At 43.2% G+C, this 21,037-nt stretch overlaps 3 protein-coding genes across 3 annotated transcripts; 1 reads left to right on the plus strand and 2 right to left on the minus strand.

Annotated features, from left to right (window-relative positions):
* On the plus strand, positions 1-2,399 carry LOC101466697 (ribosomal biogenesis protein LAS1L). The gene has a single exon (XM_004545955.3). It carries the CDS (start codon positions 187-189, stop codon positions 1,912-1,914), a length of 1,728 nt encoding a protein of 575 aa, XP_004546012.2. The 5' UTR covers positions 1-186; the 3' UTR covers positions 1,915-2,399.
* Positions 2,400-4,714: 2,315 nt separating this feature from the next.
* LOC101465153 (ninjurin-1-like) lies at positions 4,715-10,355 on the minus strand. The gene is made up of 2 exons (XM_004546440.3): positions 7,447-10,355; positions 4,715-6,024 (listed from the first exon to the last, which is right to left on the minus strand). Exons 1-2 carry the CDS (start codon positions 7,651-7,653, stop codon positions 5,791-5,793), a joined length of 441 nt encoding a protein of 146 aa, XP_004546497.1. The 5' UTR covers positions 7,654-10,355; the 3' UTR covers positions 4,715-5,790.
* Positions 10,356-10,491: 136 nt separating this feature from the next.
* haus7 (HAUS augmin-like complex, subunit 7) lies at positions 10,492-19,024 on the minus strand. Its single transcript, XM_004545957.3, has 9 exons — positions 18,870-19,024; positions 18,076-18,191; positions 17,930-18,000; positions 17,792-17,853; positions 17,487-17,677; positions 15,765-15,876; positions 15,431-15,643; positions 10,908-11,019; positions 10,492-10,830 (listed from the first exon to the last, which is right to left on the minus strand). Exons 1-9 carry the CDS (start codon positions 18,924-18,926, stop codon positions 10,769-10,771), a joined length of 996 nt encoding a protein of 331 aa, XP_004546014.1. The 5' UTR covers positions 18,927-19,024; the 3' UTR covers positions 10,492-10,768.
* Positions 19,025-21,037: the final 2,013 nt, after the last annotated feature.

The raw sequence follows: 21,037 nt of genomic DNA on the forward strand, positions 1-21,037 counted from the left end.
TCAGCCGCAAACGAAGCCGAAGAAAACGTTAGCGTCATTTCCTGGATGCTGTGCGAGAAGCGACGGTAAAACTCGAAGCTCTGAACGCGGTCCTGTGTCATATAAATCTGCGAGTGGTCTCTGCGTGAGGCGAGCGGCTTTTTCCCGGTGAGTGAGAGATTGAGCGTGAGGTCCGGAGCGCGCACAATGAAGAAAAAGGGCTCTGAGAAAAAACGCCATGTGGTAGCCTGGCTTAACAAAGCGGAGTGGGATCAGGTTCGGGACTACCTTTACTCGATGGACTCCTCTCTGCAGAGGTTTGCGTTAGAGAGGATATCGGCTTGGAAGGCCAGGTGCGCTAATAGTTTTCCTGTGGCCGTGGACTGCACAGCGGACCTCGTGCGCTGCCAGGTGCGGGACCGGTCCGGACAGCTTACCGGAGATGACTTGACCCTGATGTACGGGACGGCCCTGGTAAGATTTGTTAATCTTATCACGGAGCGCCAGCAGGGAAGAACAGCCCGGCCGCTGAGGCGACTGGCTGGAAACTTGAACATCCCCGAGTGGGTGGTGAATCTGAGGCACGAAATCACGCATCGGACGCTTCCTTCTTTGAAATGGTGCCGAAAGGGGTGTAAGGTGGTCCTGGAGTGGCTCCAGCAGGAGTTTTGGTCCAGACAGCTGGGAGGAGCCCCCGATGAGCGCTGGGACTTGCAGTCGGATGGCGAGGATGAGGAAGCGGACGTCAAGCGCCAGGAAGATGAGCTCGTTGCCAGGCAGAAAGAAGTGGATGCCTACAGAAACGCTCGGGAGCTGCTGATCTCTTATGAGAAGGACCAGTACCAAGCTTTTGATGCTGGGTCTCCTGAAGACAAGAAGAGCTTGTGGCAGGCCCCCTTAGCAGACATGAGTTGGTTGCTGGGTGAGATCAAGCAGTTTGCACTGGAGTCCAGTGAGCTGTTGATTGATGTGCTGCTGGAAGACGGTTTTCTTGTTCCTACCATGGAGCAGCTGGAAACATTAGGCTGTGCAACCTCTGACAGTGCCAGTCCCACTGAGCCCAGAGTCCCACAAACCTTCCTGCGCTTTTGGCTGCCCCTGCTAAAGATGCTTAACTCTCCGTCTTTCATTCACCTCTTCCTGGAGAAGCTCTTTGTGGAACTGAAGCTGCTCAGCGAAGAGCCCAACAGTCACAGGTGTTTCTATATTTCTGCATGGATTTCAGAAGTCCTCCTCTGCAACAACAACAAATTTGAATATCATTTTGAGACAAAGTTGCAGAAGAAAGCCAGAACGAAGGACAGGATTTTCATCAACCGCATCCAGCTGAGGTGGCAGCAGCTTCTCTCTGCATGTCTGGATGCCCCCTGCATCAGCACACCTCACCTGATCCAGCTAGTCCTGGATGACATGGAGCATCCCCCCCCTCAGGAAACCAGAGAGAAGCTGTTCCAGCTCTGCTCCATCTACACACAGACAGAGCGCTCAGAGGCCAGCACACCTCTGCAGCAGAAGCAGCAGCAGCCCATATATACTGTGAGGATGCTGCTGGACCAGATGCAACACTCCCGGCAGGACGCCCGTCCCTTGCATTCCTCACCAATGGACTCGGAGAGAAGTGAGGAGCGCAAATGGGCAGACGTGCAGGCTGAAAGAGCACTTGCCCTCAGAGGTTCTCCGTGGCAGGTGTGCACTGATAATGTCACATGGAAGAACTACGCCCTTGGTAAAGTTCCTGGACAGTCGGACGACCCGTCGTGCCTCATGGTGGACAATTATTCGATAATGACTGTGTTTGACCAGCCAGTGGAGCTGGAGAGCAGCGCGACACGTAGCAGCATCCCCGGGGCCTCGGCTCCAGCCCGGCCAGCTGAGGGCCTCCTCTGGAGCAACAGCGAGCTCAACAAACTGAAATGTGGACTGAAGCTTTTTTAAGTCTCATTCCAGCCTCCGCTGACTCTTGTTGTGCTAGAAGCAGTTTTGAAGCAAAAATACAATGTTCAGAAGACAAAATGTTGTGGGAGCTTTAACCATGAGCACAGTGCAGGTTCAGCAGTTGTGATTGTTTCTGTCCAGTCGAGCTCGTTAACTAAACATGTTGGCAGAAGCAGAAATAAAACTTTCAGAAGACAAAATGTTCTGATTTAACAAAACGAGGTGTTTGATTACTCTGTGTCTTCAAATAAACCATGCTCTTTGCAAGTGTGTGACATTTAATAGACCAAACAATACATCCGAATCCTGAAAACTGATCATCTGATGAACTGACACTGAAAATATGTCGTAGTTGTGGTCATTTGGGCCAGGTGGAAGCCTTTATGTTCTTTGTGTATATTATTAGTAGGTGGCAGAGAAAAACGTTTAACACATTCTCTGCATGCTGGAAAGTGAAATAAAGAGTTTATTAATCCCTGCGGAAATTCTGTGGTTACAGTCGCTCCGAGTCAATAAGAGCAGTAACACTGAACAAAATTAAATAACACAATACATTACACAGTTACAAAATATAAGGTGTAGCTGTAATATATATAAATAGCTCCATTATAAATGTCCAAAATATTGCAGAGGAGAAATATATATCATTGGCATTTTAGGCTAAACTGTAACAAATTGTTATTTTCACCGTAGAACAAAAGTGTGTGTCGTGCATTAGATGGAGGAGCTGTGCAGGGAGGTATCCACAGCCAGGAATGATTTCCTGTGTCGTTCACTGGTGCATTCTGGGTAATCTCAGTCTCACAGACCGTCCCACTCCACAGCCTCTCACTTCCGGCCTTCATAGTATTCATACAGGTACTGTATAGTTTGGTCAGTTCAAATCAGATTTAGCGCTGACTGTGCTGTGAGCACAGTGCAGGTTGAGCTTCTGATATGAAGAGTCTGTTGATTTTGTTTCCATACAGCTGATCAGAGTTAGTTTAACCCAAGGTCGTTCACTAAAACAACATGTCAACCCCCAACGTGTTAAAAAAAATAATGCTTTTTTGCCATTAAATTCTATTGCATGCCATTGATCACGCAGATTTAATGGGCATTAACTGGAATCAGAGAAACCTTATTTGTCGTAGAGCAGCAAATATACAACAAACTCATAAACAATTAGTGTAGAAGCAGAGACATTGTTAGATAAATATTAAGCTGACTTGATGAATACAGAGATGTAGGTATGAATATAAATAAGGACAAGCATGTGTGCAAATATATGTTGTGGTGTATAAAAGTGACGGTGCACTGAGGTGAATGAAGTCTTTACCTGTGCCCTTGTTCTTCTCTTTTGTGGAACTGCCCCAAATGATTTGTGTTATGGCTCTTCACAACAATTGTACTTTCCTTTAAACATGATTTTAGAATAGAATTAGATTCTAAAAAATAATTCTAGGAAATCTTTAAGCTGAAGCGTGTCGTTCTTCTGCTACTTCTTATCTCTGGGAATGTTAAACCACATCATATCCATCTTGGTCGCTTATGTTCCATGATGGATATGCTCCGTGAATGGGCACATTGGACTGGTTAAACAAATGTATTACAAGTAGGCTTATAAGTATTGATGGCTATAATGTATATAGGACAGCTCAACCCAAAAAAGGTGGAGGTACTGCAATATTTGTCAAAAGCAAGTTCCATGTAAACGTCCTGTTCTGAGTCAGTGAGTCAGCAATCTGACCTTTTGGCCCTCGAGGCCTCCAAACGTTTGCACATCATAGTTGATTTTGCTATAGAACACCCTCAGGTGTTAGTGATGCTGTGCACTCTTCAACGAAGCTTTTATCTGATTTGAAAGTTAACAAAATACTTCTTATGTGAGACTTGAATTGTAACTGGCTACATCCAGTCTGAAATGAATTCAAAGCTGCTGTAACTCGTTGATATTGGCCTAGGTTCAAATGTCTAGTAATATTACAAATGTTCCACATAAATACACGGCCGCATCAGTGTTTGCAAATGACAATAGAATAGAATAGAGTAGAATAGCCTTTTACTGTCCTTGTACATGCAAAATTCCATGATAGGTGCTGCACGCTGACTGTGCAGCAGTAAAATATAAACAGTAAGACAGCAGGAATGAATATGGAGTAAAATATGTCACATTTATGCGTCGTGACATCCAGTTTTGTGGGACTGCGTGCACTGAAGTGACCAAAGTATTGCGAGCGTCCTGCATCACCGTGTTTTCTCGTGTTCCTGCGCTGTAATTTACCTTCAATTCAATTCAATTTTATTTATACAGCGCCAAATCACAAAAGCAGTCTCCTCAAGGTGCTTTATATTGTACAGTAGACCCTACAATAATAGATACAGAAAAAAACCAACAATCACATGACCCCCTATGAGCAAGCACTTTGGCGACAGTGGGAAGGAAAAACTCCCTTTTAACAGGAAGAAACCTCCGTCAGAACCAGGCTCAGGGAAGGGCGGGGCCATCTGCTGCGACCGGTTGGGGTGAGAGAAGGAAGACAGGATAAAGACATGCTGTGGAAGAGAGACTGAGGTTAATAACAAGCATGATTCAGTGCAGAGAGGTCTGTTAACACATAGTGAGTGAGAAAGGTGACTGGAAAGAAAAAACTCAATGCATCATGGGAATCCCCGGCAGCCTACGTCTATTGCAGCATAACTAAGGGAGGATTCAGGGTCACCTGGTCCAGCCCTAACTATATGCTTTAGCAAAAAGGAAAGTTTTAAGCCTAATCTTAAAAGTAGAGATAGTGTCTGTCTCCTGAATCCAAACTGGAAGCTGGTTCCACAGAAGAGGGGCCTGAAAACTGAAGGCTCTGCCTCCCATTCTACTTTTAAATACTCTAGGAACAACAAGTAGGCCTGCAGTGCGAGAGCGAAGTGCTCTAATAGGGTGATATGGTACTACAAGATCATTAAGATAAGATGGGGCCTGATTATTTAAGACCTTGTATGTGAGGAGCAGGAGTTTGAATTCTGGATTTAACAGGGAGCCAATGAAGGGAAGCCAAAACAGGAGAAATCTGTTCTCTCTTTCTAGTCCCTGTCAGGACTCTTGCTGCAGCATTTTGGATTAACTGAAGGCTTTTCAGCGAGTTTTTAGGACATCCTGATAATAATGAATTACAGTAGTTCAGCCTGGAACTAATAAATGCATGAACTAGTTTTCAGCGTCACTTCTTCCTTTCATTAAAATCACAATCAATCTGAGATTCACATCCTCTTGTCATTTTTTCACTACGCAGAAGAGAGACCCCCCAAACTTATCCTGCTCTTTAAAAAGTCACGAAGAAACTTCAATCAGTTCTTTAGCAGCAATCATCATTTACTTTGTCCCACACTGCAGCCTCTCCGTCACAGCTGACCAGGTGCAAAGTCAGCTGAGGAAGAGGAAAACCAGGAAGGCCACGGGTCCGGATGGAATCAGCTCCAGACTATTGAGGGACTGTGCAGATCAACTCTGTGAGGTTACCACATCCATCTTTAACCTCAGTCTGAGCCTGGAGAGGGGCTGTCACACTCTATAATGCAGCTCAACATTCTTTGATCATCTTACTCACCAGCTTGTTTGTTTACTGCACATTTAATATATAGCTCTGTGCATTGTTACCTGTATATACGAACTTCAGTTGCTTATGTATATAGGAACAGTTTGTGTCTTCCTTTTATATTTTATATTGCCCCTGCTATAAGAACTGTAACACCCACATTTCTCATCCGTGGGATAATAAAGGTTTATTCTATTCTTTTCTATTCTAAAAATACTTTGAAAGTATTTTTCACTCAAACTGGAATAACACAGAGAGAAGCACAGCTGTTCTTTAAGCCATTTTCATTCAGACAAAGTCAATGATGTCACTTGCCAATGAAGACGAGCAGCAGCCCCACTATGACCTGTAACGCGGAGGACAGGGTCAGCAGCATGATGAGGGGGACATAGAAACGATACTGCGGACCCACATAAAGGATGGTCTTCAGCTGAGACGAGTTGGCCATGAGCAAGGCCACGTCCAACATGCTCTGAGCCGCACGCTTCTTAGTGGCGTAGTGATTCATGTCAATCGGTCGGAGTGCTTTTCTAGGCTGGGCCTGTGAGAGGACAGGTTAGGTACGAGAGCAGGAACACAAATGCAAAGTCAAATAACTTTTCACAATGTTTCTCTCTTTAACAGTGTGACGTCTCTGCACACGTATCCACGCTTTTTTCCACACACGTTTAGTTACCTGTCCCTGGGGTGTGGCATTAAGGACAAAGGTAGGAGTGGCAGAATAACATATGTTGACTCACCTGAGCTAACATGGGCTAACATGCAAAGAGGTGTGGTTTTCTACATACCTGCCAACTTATCACATGAAAACATGTATGTGCGGAGAACAATTGAACTGGTCCTGTGTCTGAGCTGATAAATCCAGGTGACCGCCGCCATGTATCTCAGAAATACTGTGAGAAAGTTTCAACCAGCTGAGACATTTACTTAAGTCCAGCTGTGTAGCACAAGGGTGTGAGACGTCACACCGGGGTGCAGCCCTGTCTCAGCCCCAAAGCTATCGTTCAGCTCTCTGTACAGCTGATCAGTGGAACAGACACTGGAGAGGGGTCGTTCCTATTTTCTCTCCCTGTTATCATGGACTTTAATAGCATAATGATGAAGTGACACTGAACTGAATCATTAATCTTTTTGTTTTTTGTGACTTTGTCATTCTGATTGTTCTTCGAGGTTGATGTGATGTCAGGGATTAGTGCTGCATGCTCAAACATCCAAGTAAATCCCAAAAGGTTGGTTGTGTTCACCTGGACGTTCTCAGTTTTCATCACTGTACAGGTTATCTTTGTTATAGCATAGCCTGCACATGCCTGACGTGGATCTGAGCATTAAGAGAACACATAGTTACTTTCAGCTACTTTAAAGCAGGTTCAGAATGCCCATCGCTAGCTTCACCACATAAATAAATCAGGAATAACAAAAGCCAAAGACATTAAGACGACACACAGCCCCAGCCTTTGTTAAATTTATTGGTAGGATTAAAAGAGACTTAAGATCACATCAAATACCTTAATTTTATTATTGAATCACAGTTCAACATGATCCTTATTTATCTCATGCTGGGCCTTTGTGTTCATCGAAGGTCAAAAATGAGCTGTTTTAGCCTTTTTGATCCACCTTTCTTTTGGCTCCTCAGAAACAGAAATGTAGAACATCATGTGGGTGAGACTAAAGTCCTGCTAGAAAGAAGCTACACCTGGTTCTATGAAAAAGCCCCATGTCTAAATGACCGGTGGGGAGAGAGCCACAGCTTTACTTTTGCTTCAGAAGTTTGGTCAGTTTGCCCCAAGACAGGATAAAAAATTTGTTTTTCCCCACACAAGCTATAATTCCATATACAATTCTGCCGTTACCTTCAGTAACAGCTTCATGATGTGCCGACTCAAACTGGACAAACTTTAGGCATTTCAGCTACGAGCACCGTGGCCCCCGAGGGCAGAGAGGACAAGACAGGCTTGATGCTTACCTCTATGTCGCCCAGTTTATTTAGAGCCATGTCCTCTGCATTAAGCGTGTGCTCTGCCATTCTTCTTCCTGCTGCTGGAGTCTGTGCTGTACTGGCTGCAGAAAGACTCGAGGCTGGAGACAGGATCAAGTCTGGCTGCTCCTCCTGTAGGATTGTTAAGCAACTCCCACTGCATGCCTCTCTGTCACTTTCCAACACTCGTGTCATTCATAATACAAGAACTTTGAGCCCTTTAACTGAAGTATCTCATCTTTCTCAAATGTCTTGTCTTTTAATATCACTGTACACAAATCAACACGAATCAGTGTGCCGGCCTGCCTGCAGCAATGAGAAGAATTATACGTCCTTTACTGAGGTGCTCTGTTGGGTTCACAAGGGATTTTTTTATCCTTTTGTTCCCATTATGATGGATTCAGACCAGTTTAAAGTTTAAAACCTAAAAACTGTCTATTTCTGTGATTAGAAAAGTTTCAACATTTCACCAAAAGTGAAGAGTTCAGCTGTTTTTAGGTCTCTTTAACCATAATAACATTTCTCTGCTCCTGATTTTAGATTTTTATTTATTAGACTGTGTTCCAATCTCATACTGGGTGTACGAGCTGGACAGACTGGTTTAGCTCCCCTCTGCTTTTGTTTCAGCCAGTGTCTTTGGAAAGGCTCCCCTTGTAAACAGGGTGGATGAGATAGCTGCTCCCTGTCACATGAAGCAGGCTGAGTAGAACTGTGTGAAATAGAGTGGCTGTTGGTCTGAAGGCTGAATATTTGAATCACACCACTGTACATGAGCTTGAAGCCATATATATACATGAGATATAAAACAAGGATAAGTTGAGCTTACGTTTATGTAATAAACCTTTGAACTAGAGCTGGGCGATAGAACGATAACGATATGTATCGTGATATAACTTTTTCTCGATAGAAAAGTTAAACTATCGCGATAGACCTCGCCGCTCTTGTCCTCTTAAAAAAAAAAGAAAAAAAAGAACAGCCAATCCAAATTAAGTAGCCCAGAGCCGAACCAATCACAGCCGCAGCGTCACGTCACGTGACTTGTTACGTACAGCACAAGTGCCAAGCCGCACATGTGTATTTGTTTGGGAAGCAGCCAGCCACCATACGGTCCGGGTAATGGAGGAAATGAGTGTGCCGACTAGAAAAAAAATCAACCGAGCGTGACCGAAGGTTACCGAAGAGAAAACAGATGATAGTTCCAATGCCGGAGAGATTGTCGAACGGAAGAGCCATAGAAGTTCCGTAGTGTGAAGGTATTTCGGCTATTTCAAGTCTGACAAAAAACAGAGTAGCGTGCGCTGTAAATTGTGCCGAAAGCAAGTCTGGAAATGCAATAAACTGGTGCATGCTCAGGCTACGTCCACACGTACCGGTATTTTTGAAAACGCAGATTTTTCTATGCGTTTGCACCTTTCGTCCACACGTAAACGGCGTTTTTGGTCACTGAAAACGAAGATTTTTAAAAACTCCGGCCAGGGTGGATATTTTTGAAAACTCCGTTTTTGCATTTACGTGTGGACTAGAAAAACGGAGAAAACGCAGCGTCAAAGGTGTGCGCATTTTTTGACGTCACACTGTGCGCCACGTTATTGTTTCGGTGAAATGAATTTCTACAATACTGTTAATTCTACTCTCTGCAGTGTTTAAATGCTTACATATACACACAGTTACTGTCCCTCCACACATACGACTCGGTTCTGCTTCTATGCCCCAGCTTTGTTTACTTTTTCCCACCGAGGCTTCTAGACTTCTGATTGACCAACATTTCTGCACGGTTAGGAATCTAGCGCCACCTGCTGCTTTGGCATGTTCATAGCAGCGTTTTCCTTCATTTCTGCCTTTATGTGTGGACGGGATTATTTTTTAAAACGAAAACGGAAAATCTCCGTTTTCAAAAATACCCGTGTACGTGTGGACGTAGCCTCAGTCTCTGACTGGAAGCGCTAATTCGTCATTCGGCTTTTGTCAGACTAAAGTAACTGTTAAAACTGTTTGAAAAGCTCAGCTATACAACAAGGAGAGATTGAGAATTTCCTTTTAGTTCTCAGTTTATTTGATATTGACAAAAGTTAGTCAGTTTTGTCTGTTCTTCTGTAAAACAAACTAAGATTTATTTTTAGAATTAATATTTTGTTTCTAAGTGGAATTGACAATTTAGTCTGTTTCGTTTGTTCTATTTTGAAACTTAAACGCTTTAGCGGCTGCCTTTTGTGTAGTTTGTAATATTTGCCTTTATTTATCTGAAAAAGTCTCATGTTCCTTAAGTACATCTACCCTGTTGAACTTATTATGGGAAATAAATATTTAAATAAAAACAAGCTGCTGATTATTTCACATTTTACTTGTGAGCAACAGCACATTTAAATCTTACAAATATAGTTATTTGGCTTATATCGTGATAGATATCGTTATCGCCTGAAATGAAAAAAAATATCGTGATATGAAAAAATCTTATATCGCCCAGCTCTACTTTGAACTACTGTTAATAATTGTGGCGTGATAAACAATGTTTTCATTTCTGTTTTTTTAACATGTAGTTGAGTGTTTAACAAAATATAGAACAATAAATGTGAATTTCACAGTACTCAGTTACAGATTAGGAGAGTAGATTTCTAATTGAATAGCAGTATATATGACCCAGATACTGATGACCCCTCATTCTTCCATGTTTGTTACTCTCTGAGCACCTAGACTGTGCCCTTGTTCTCTGGGGCGACTTCAGCTTTGGACTAATGAAGATGTGAACAAGCTCAACACAGCAGGAACTCGACTGTCCACAAGTTATACTGTATTTATACTGTACTTTGTTACCCTGTATTTATACATGTGTAATGACGAAGTTGAATCCTAATAATCAGACAGTACATGAGTGATTTTGGTCTTTGCGACGCATGGCGCTTCCTTCACGCCAACTGTAGGGAACATACTCTCTTCCCACTCTGGTCTGGAGTACTTCCCAGCACGGCTGCAGTGAGATGTGATGTGACCACTGAGTGTAAAATGGTCAGTTTCAGTAATCATCATGAAACAAAGAAGCATAGCAACATGTTTAATGTCATCACTGATTTCTCCAAAAAAACGATGTAAAAACTCTCGACTCACCAACAGTGACACTTTCTGTTTCACACAACAACATGTCAGTCATGCTCAGATTAAACAGGGTGTCTGACTGCAGTGACCACACACACGTCTGTCCCTTACACGTCTGTCCCTTACACCTCTGTGAAACACGTCCAAGCTGTGTTGTCTCCGTCTTAACACCACCAGAGCCTCCTCAGTGAATCTGATGAGTGCATCCCTCTGAATGACGTTATGAACTAAGCTGAGACAGAAAGCCTCCAATTCGCCCGATAACCTTCTCCAGTTGATCAGCTAGTGGAGAAAAAAAGAGGAAACAAATAATAAACAATATGTAAGAAACTCTAAATATGAGTGTTAAACTGACTTACGTAACGTGTGCTTCTCTCCTCGGCTCCAGTAGTGAGGCTGCGTTTGAAGCTGCTTCACCTCCTCGCTCACCGACTCAGAAGCTTCTGACACTTCCTTCAGCATTTCCAGCTCCTGACAGACGCACACACCAGAGGACAGAACACGTCACTATGTTCCTGTCCTACGAGCAGTGTCAGTTTATTAGTTACACTGACCTGCTATCAGGCCTGCAAACAGTCCGGACTAAATGAAGGTTCAGACTAACTGTTTCAGAGACGTTTGGTGGGATAGATTCAACACCTCTGTGAAACACGTCCAAGGTATCTGCTGCCACTACAACAACCCTGAATAAGCCATTAGTATGCAAAGCTACACAGCAAAATCTCCAGTGTTAAATTAACACTGGAGAGTGTCTATATGGGTCCACACCTCTGAGTGTTAAATACAACACTGTTGAGTGTTAAATTAACACTTTTGACAGTGTTATAGGGCGGCACGGTGGTTAGCACTGTTGCCGCACAGCAAGAAGGTCCTGAGTTCAATTCCACCATCAGGCCGGGGTCTTTCTGTGTGGAGTTTGCATGTTCTCCCCGTGTTTGCGTGGGTTCTCTCCGGGTACTCCGGCTTCCTCCCACCATCCAAAGACATGCAGCTTGTGGGGATAGGTTAATTGATTAATCCAAATTGCCACTAGGTGTGAATGTGCGAGTGAATGTGAGTGTGAATGGTTGTCTGTCCCTATGTGTTAGCCCTGCGACAGACTGGCGACCTGTCCAGGGTGTACCCCGCCTCTCGCCCTATGACAGCTGGGATAGGCTCCAGCGCCCCCCGCGACCCTGAAAAGGATAAGCGGATGGATGGATGGATGGACAGTGTTATATGTTTAAAAGTAACCTAGTCAGTTTTGAAGATTAACAATGGCTAACACTGAGCAGTGCTGATTTTCTAACACTGGAATATTTCTAACACCGAGTTATTTTCCAGTGTTAGAAAATCAGCATATAACACTGTCAAAAGTGTTAGCCATTGTTAATCTTCAAAACTGACTAGGTTACTTTTAATAATAATAATGGATTGGATTTATATAGCGCTTTACAAGGCACCCAAAGCGCTTTACAATGCCCCTATTCATTCACACACTGGTGGACGCAAGCTACGGTTGTAGCCACAGCTGCCCTGGGGCAGACTGACAGAAGCGAGGCTGCCATATCGCCCCTCTGGCCAACACCAGTAGGCGGTAGGGTAAAGTGTCTTGCCCAAGGACACAACGACCAGGACAGAGAGCCCAGGGATCGAACCGGCGACCTTCCGGTTACACTTTTAAACATATAACACTGTCAAAAGTGTTAATTTAACACTCAACAGTGTTGTATTTAACACTCAGAGGTGTGGACCCATATAGACACTCTCCAGTGTTAATTTAACACCGGAGATTTTGCTGTGTAGGACCTGAAGAGGTTTCAGGTCAGACCAGGCTGTACAGCCGCCTGTGTCTGCACACCTTCCCATCAACGTGGCACCAACTGCTGGGTTATAAAAACAGAACGATCAAAACACCATTCAGTTTAAGGAGGAGGAAAATAATTTAGCTACAGAAACAGGTTTTTGTTTCTGGCTGTAAATGTATTATTTTTAACCGTGTCTTCACTTAGATCATCAGTGTCTATAGAAAGAGAACAGCTGGAAGCTAATATCTGAGTCTGTGACCGGAGTTTGGGAAAAGCTTCACGGCAGCCCTCTGACTGACAGCAGGTAGATCCCAGGTACTACTGAGACGAAACAAAAGAGCAGAGTGTGGGCATGAAAAACGAGAACAGACGCTGTGAAATGCAGGAATTCAAACAGTAACAAAACTAAAAGGGGAGTGTATGAGGTGCAGTCACACTCCCAGAATTAAGACACAACTCCATTTCCCTTCCCACTGTTGCCAAAGTCCTTGCTCATAGGGCCGGGGTGGGCAACTCCAGGCCTCGAGGGCCGGTGTCCTGCATGTTCTAGATGTGTCCTTGATCCAACACAGCTGATTGAAATGGCTAAATGACCTCCTCAACATGTCCTAAAGTCCTCCAGAGGCCTGATGAACTAATCATGTGATTCAGGTGTGGTGACCCAGGGTGAGATCTAAAGCCTGCAGGACGCCGGCCCTCGAGGACTAACGTTCCCTACTCCTGTCATAGGGGGTCATATGATTGTTGGGTTGCTCGGTCAAGTTCATGGTAAAGAAGTTTGAGTGTGTGCAAATTGCTATCGTAAAAACTGAAGCAGCAAACTTTGTGAAAACTAATATTTGTGGGTTTCTCAAAACATTTGGCCACGTCTGTAAATAAGAAGGTAAATGATTTGCTTTGCTTTCCCTCCACCAAACTCCAAACTTGGTCAACTGAGACTTTCCTCATTTGCTAATATTTAGTCAATGATTTAAGGGCAGCCCTAGAATGATTTAATGTGGAAGTCTCTGGAACTGTGGGTGTCCAAATGACACAGGTGTGACCAAGGCTGGACTGGGACAAAAAATCGGCCCGGGCATTTTGACTAGAGACCGGCCCACCAGGATAAAGATTGAAAATGTGACGTCATTCAGGGATAAAACCGCAAAGGATTCTGGGAACTTGTGGCAAGAGGTACTAGCGCACGCAGGCTTTCAATTGAACTCAGTTACACAGCGATAAAAAGAAACCCAAAAAATGGCAAGAAGCTGTTGTATTATTATTAACTGCAATAGCCGGTCGCATGACAGCCACAGGAAGTCGACGGGTAAAGAGATCGTTTTTTTTTTTTTATCGGATTACGTCGTTGAAGTGAAATTTTTTAAGCCATGTTTCCGAAGTAAGAGCCGATGGATGGTCTGGATATACCAAATATAACGTCTCAGAACACTCCAGCTCACATGTTAGTCTGCTCCAGGCATTCCCACAAAGGTCAGAGTTTTGTAGTAGTTAATACGTCATTTTTCTTAACATAATTGGTGATATAGGTTACAAGCAAGTCTGGCGCTGAACAGAAATTGTCGCGCTATGCTCCTTTATTTATTGTGCATAAATAGTGAATTGTTCTGACACAATATTGCGTTTCGCTTCTGTTATTACCATGGTACACTGACAAAAACATATACTTTTATTCACAGGATAAAACAGTTGTTTTGTATCACTAATTGTCCAGTGCGATTACAGCATACAATATTATTGTCACTGCTACATTTCTGTAATGCTACTGTAACCGGTTTCTGCTTCATCCCGCTGCAACAGTTCGGCCCAAACAGACTCCTCGACTCTGCGTTGTGTAGTGTTTTTAAAAAGACAAGGAGTCTCTGATCGATCGTTGCCACTTTATTTCCTGAATGGAAACAACGGTGTATTATCAGTGCACAGGCTCGCCACACACCACTCCGCACAGCACACTGCGGCAGAACATCTCATTAGCATTCCGCTTTAGCATACAGTTTCACACATTAATAAACAAATGAAAAGTACATCAAACTGGTGTTGGACATGTGTCCACTAAGCACTTATTACACTCGGTGCTCGTCAGCTAATCAAACATGTTTTATGTGTCTGTACTACTTAGCTATATTGTGTGCGGAACAATACAACTCACCTCTCGTATGGCTCGTACGGCAGACTGGCAGCGATTACTGCAGCCAGCCACACCGAGAGGGGGGCGCTGTTTCCCCGTTACACTGATATTTGTGGCAAGTGGAATAATACCACATAAACACTGTTACACTACCAGAAATTATTTCCACTACTAATTAATTACCGTTGAGCTTAAAGGTCCTATTAATAAACTGTTAATGAATGTGTATTTATGAAGACGATTTGTGAGACTGGTAAACTTATGATATGTACAATAGTCTTTCGTTCTACACGGTGCGTTTCAAGGTCCTGTACCCATCTGTCGGTAAACTGTACCTGGGCTTGTTGCAGTGACCTGAAGTTACTAAAGTTCATGAGTGTATGCACTCACTCCAAGAAGCGTATAATTATAAATCTGAGCGTGGTGAAAGTTGGGCAGCACGCTGACGTCTTTTGTCCACTCATAAGGGTCTGACCCTTTCACTCCTTTGATTTTTTCCTCGTATCTTTTCTTTGTCTTTTCGTCGAGTCTGTCTTTGTACGGACCGGCATTATTCTCCTTTTGTTTTGTACATTCCTTTTTTGTGCGGCAAAGAAAAAAAAAGAAGGTATTGGAACCGGAGAATGAACGTTTTGCGGTGCTGCAAATGTTTGCATTTGATGCGGTACTTGGATTGTTTTGCCACGAGTTCCCGGCATGCAATGCGCGAAAATCACGTGATTGCTAAAGAAGGGGGCGGGTGCAGCCAGCCTCCTCGGCTGTAATTGGTCCAGCCCAGAGTCGATCATGACCAATTGGCCAATCCAACACCTTTCATTATATATACCCTTCCTAAAAAAAGAAAAAAAAAAAAACATCGGCCCATAAAAACAAAAAATCGCCAGCGGCCCACCGGGCAAATGCCCGGTATGCCCGATGGCCAGTCCAGCTATGGGTGTGACTTTAACAGAGTGGGCTTATTTGTGAGTACCGTGTTGCAGGCCAGCAGCAGCTGTTGGACCCTCTGGAAGACTTCTGTCTCTGAGCTGAAGCTGGGGGGGTCTCTGCTGCAGTAAACTCTCAGGTCTGTCTCATAAACATGGCTGAAGGTGGCCATCAGTTGCTGGAGGTCAGACGCTGCTACACGCAGTGAGCTTGGAGAGAAGGCGGGAGGACTCTGGGCCTCGCTGTTCAGGAATACACACTGAGGGGACGAAGCAAACGGCATGCTTTACCACCATGACAGTCGCACATGTCAAACAAGATGTTTGAGCTTTCTGTTGGTGCTTTAATAAAACAGTTTCCCTTTTTTTCCCTTGTCAGACCTTTGACTGCAGCTGCTCCAGTGCTGATTGCGTCGCCTGTAGAAGGGCAACAATATCTCCATTTTCTTCTCTGTTTGGCTTATAAGATGACTTTGTGTTCTTCCACAGAGCCCTATGAGGTACAGAAAAGAAGTCAGAGAGGCTTCTCACCTACAAACCAAATCAGAAAGAGTTGGGACAGTTTGGAAAACAAATTTAAAAAAAAGGAAAGTAGTGATTTCTAAATTTCCTTTGACTCGTGTTTCATTGCAGAGAATATGAACACAAAATATTTCATGTTTTGTCCTTTTCTGTCATTCAGACCTGCAACACATTCCAAAAAAGGTTGGGACAGGAGCAATTTAGGACTCGTAATCACGTAAATTGGTTAAATATTGATCTGATTGGAAACAGGTGACGTCTAAGCAGCATCTGAGAAAGGTCTAGTCCTTTCTTGGAGTCTCTAGGGGCAAAGATGGGCCGAGGAGAAGCAGTTTGCAACAAATACGAGACAAAATGTTTAAAGACAATGTTCCTCAAAGAAAGATAGGAAGAGATTTGGATATTTCACCTTCAACAGTGCATAATAGAATTAAAGGATTCAAGGAATCTGGAGGAATTTCAGTGCATAAAGGACAAGGGCGCAGGCGCAAGCTGAACAACCGCTCCGATCCGATCCCTCACTGCATCAAGAACAGTCATTCATCCATAAGCGATATCACCGCATGGGCTCAGGACCGCTTTGGAAAACCTTTGTCAAGTACCACAGTATGTAGTTACATCCACAAATGGCAGTTAAAACTGTACTGAGCCAAAGGGAAGCCGTGTGTTAACAGAAGTGCCGTGGACTTCTCTGGGCTCACAGGCATCTGGGATGAACCACGTCACAGTGGAAACGTACACTGTGATCACATCAATAATTTCATATCAATTGGGTGGCAGTAGCTCAGGCGGTAGAGCAGGTCATCTACTGATCGGAAGGTTGATGGTTCAATTCCTGGCTTCCCCTAGTCTGCGTGCCAAATATCCTTGGGCAAGATACTAACCCCAAATTGCTCTCCGATGCATCCATCAGCGTGTGAATGTTAGTTAGAAAGCACTCAGAAAATGTGCTTGTGTGAATACACAAGTTGTTTGCAGCACTTTGATTGCTCAGAAGAGTAGAAAAGAACCAGTCCGTTCACCATCAATCACTGTTTTTTGGGAGAAATGGATGCTGTGTGCTCCGGACCAAAGAACAAAGTTACAAAGTGCTGACAGGTCTCCAGTCCAGAATGTGTGGTGACAACAAAGACCCCGTACTGTTGCCCAGCTTAAGACTTGTTTGCAGGAAGAAATGGGACAAAATGACACCTGAATCACTTCATTGCTCGGTGTCCTCAGTCTCTAAACGTCTTTTAAGTGACAACATTACAAAGCAGTACATGCTTTACTGTTCCAACTGCTTTTAAAATGTGTCGGAAGAACCAAAACTGGAATATGTGTTTATTTTGAAAACAACAATAAAATTCATGAAGAACACATTAAATAATGTGCTGTTGTACTGTTTTCAATATAATACAGGTCAAAGATCATTTAACGAAGCACTGTTTCAGTTTGATTTTACTTTAACACACATCCCAACTTCTTCTGATTTGTGGTTGTACAACAGCACACAATGAATTCGATTAGGATTCACCAAGCATCCATGAACGAGTCTTTCAGCAATGTGTGTAAGAAGAGATCATCAGACAGCAAACATACTTGATGTGTGTAGGCCAAGGGTCAAATGCAGGACTTAGCGTCTGTGTGAGGTGCGGCAGATTCTCAGCACCAAAGAACTCCTTCAGCAGCAGCTCTCCATCAGCTGTGTGCCCAGCAGACTTCACGCAGCCTGGGACGAAAGCTAAAAGCTGCTCCAGAAACTGAAGTTGCCGCCGCGGACTTGCATCACCCTTCAGAGATTAAACACAGAACCATGGATGTGTGATTACTGTTTGTGTTTATTGTGATACTGCATGTCTGTATGTGTGAATCAATAACATCACTAATTGAATACAAACTCTCACCCTAATCAGGTCCACATCAGATGCTCGGCATAGCAAAAGTTCCTGCCCAAGAACAGCCATATCTGCTTGGACATAAACCACCACAGTTAGTGTCAAGCAGCAAAAACATCTGGTGGACTCTGTGCACAGCTACGTTACCTTTAGTCAGAACATCAGGCTCCTTGGATCTCACTGACATCGGCTTTGAACTGGTGAAGCTTGGGCTGATACTGTGAAGTGAACACACGGCCGAGTTCATAATGATGAACAGATTATTTGTGGTACAGGAGCAGAGCTTCTCCTACCTGCTGCAGATCCACGCTAGTATGTCCGTGCGGTGCTGTGAGGGGGCGCACAGCAGCTGCAGCATACTGTCTGCTTCCTGCAGGTACAGACCTTCAACCAAGGGGCAGGACGCAGCCTCAACACGCACACACACGACAACAGAGTCACATCAAGGCAAAGGAAAAGAGTCATGACCAAAGGCACAGCGGATCTGTGGCTCCAGCAGTACTGTTTCTATTCGACCGCATGAGGCAGCAGTCAAAAGACCAAGAAGAAAGGACGCAGCAGGAAAACCACTGTAAAAATATTCATGTAGAACAAGTCCAACATTGTACCGAAGCCAAATCAGCTACACAGTCCCTTAGAACAGCGGTTCCCAACCTTTTTCGCGCCACAGACCGGTTTATTTATGCCCGACAATATTTTCATGGACCGGCCTTTAAAGTGTCGCGGATAAATACAACATAATAAAACTAGTACCGGTACCGAAAAAAAGAAAATGTATTCATAACACACATGAAAAGACCAAGGAAAACCGAGTAAACGATAAAAACGATGACAAAATAATGCTGAAAACCGATAAAAACTATACATTTCACACCTGAGCCTCAACTCTCGCGGCCCGGTACCAAACGACTCACGGACCGATACCGGTCCGAGACCCGGGGGTTGGGGACCGCCGCCTTAGAAAACATCACTAATCATTTCAGTGCATTAATGAGCCGCTCACGTTCAAATAAATCACAGAGCAGCGTTTAATGCTATGTGAGCACAACTATGACTTTATTTAGTTAATATTGTATTTAATGTTTACCTCCAATGAAGAATATACATGACGAGCAAGTTGTTTCTCTATCAGAACACCCGCCATTATCCAAACCGACCTCGGGTTCTTCTTCGTGGATTTTATTGGCGGTTGTCAAACAGCGACCGTGTGCATTACCGCCATCCTTCGGCGTGACGTGAGGACCAGAGGAAAGCCACTCAGGAATGTCGGCTGATGTTTACACGGGGTGCTGTTCCTGACAGTCCTCAAGGGATTTATGTCTCTTACCAAAGTCAAACTAGACATCTTTTCTTTGATATTTTATCCTATAAATCAATACGCTGTTAATCCAGCTGCCCTCGGAGAAAGAAAACAAAAATCAAAGGCTATCAGATAAATTAGTCTGTCTGAGAAAATGCAATATAGCCTGATATCGTTCATTTCTTCAGTTCTTTTACAGTATATCAATAAGATCCACTTTAACTTTCACTTTACTGGGGCTTTGCATCAGTCACTTTTTCCCAACTTCATATTTCTGACAGCGTCATCAAACATGTTCTGTGGTTTCATCTTCCCCACAACTGCATTTCCCCTCACGGTGGGTTCTTATCATAAATAATGTGCCAAAACGTTATTACCTGCCTGTTTTCACAGTGGGTAGTTGTTGGTAGGACTGCGTGAGCAGGGCAACAGAAGCTTTGACCTTTGGGGTCCCTGTATGGGCCTACAAAATTATTCTGGATGGGTTTTCTAAAACCTGCCGTGGTCCGGTTCCTTAATAACATTTCTTTTAGTCAAGTCATATCATGAAAGCAACAATAGCCTGAAATGTCCAAATGAATGGCCCACCATGGTATTATAGGAAAAACCATAAATCCTTTGAATGAAAACAAACGCTGTTGTCACAGTGATGTACACTGTCTTGTTGGTATATATGTATCAGTCTAATAAACTAAACTATTCTGGTATTCTAAACAGTACCCGAAAGTAGACTGCTTGGTCGAGTTAACCTCCTAAACTATCTAGAACACATGGTGAAAACCTGAAATTAAGACAGAGAAGACTAGAGGAGAGACATGATCATTACTGATTACTGATGACAGATTTAGATATATTTTCATAAACCATTCATTTGCCACATCAATAAACAGCATGGCAGGGCAAAATATTTTTTCTAAGATGGCAACCTTTAAAAAGTGAAAGGAGACAGAAAGACAGGTGAGAAAGAATAAAACTTAATTGACTTTTTGTTGGCATTTTACACACAGTACTGGTACAGAATCTAGAAAATGTGGGAAAATACTGGCAAAATCAGCTGATCACTGATCAGTTTCATGATTGAAGTAGAAACAGGAGAGGGAGGGGAGAGAATGAGAGAAGAGGAGGCAGTTGTGCAGCAAAGACAGAATAACTCCAGCTTTGTGTCTTTTTCATTGTAGCTGAAGTCCGGGACAAACTGTGTTCCTTTTCACCTTAATACGAAAAACGCGCAATATTTTCTCTGAATACGAGACCATTCCGTTTTTTACGGGACGGTTGGAAACTCTAATAACTAACCTTATAAATAAAATAAGATAAAACAAGTTCAACATCAATAAGCACCCGCCCAGCAGTATATAAACTCCACAAAATATGAATAAAAACAGACAGGAATATTATTCCAGATTAAATAAACTTTAAAAAAAAAAAAACTTTAACTTTAAATATTTTGCTCTTCATAAAAATATATCCTGTCAAAATTATGCAAGTTAGAAATATGAACATGCTGCCAAAACCCCCCAGAAAAAATAAATGAAAGCATATCGTTAGCTTCATAGCATAAGTGCCTAAGTCATTTTTTGGTCAAATTGAGATTTTTGCCTAACTTTACTCCCCTACCACTGCTGCATCATCCTGTCCGTCTGCCTATGTCATTGGCCAATCACAACACTCATAAGAGTCAAAAAACATACTTGCCTAAGTCATTCATTTGACTTAGGCAGTTTTACCATTGGACTTAGGCAGTTTTGCTACAATCAATTTGACTTAGGCAGTTTTGATGTATGCAAAATGGCTGATAAGAAGAAGAGGTTGACCGCAAGTGAAGCCCTTGCTCTTCTTTTTGATTCATTTACATCTGGTAAAAGTTCATATTTTTTTAGTTTTTTTGGTCACTAAATGTATTTTCATTCAATCAAAGAGGTTATGACCATGTTAAAAGATTACTTTTTTGTTGC

The sequence above is a fragment of the Maylandia zebra genome, linkage group LG20 (assembly GCF_041146795.1).
Source record: "Maylandia zebra isolate NMK-2024a linkage group LG20, Mzebra_GT3a, whole genome shotgun sequence".
Taxonomy (NCBI): Eukaryota; Metazoa; Chordata; class Actinopteri; order Cichliformes; family Cichlidae; genus Maylandia; species Maylandia zebra.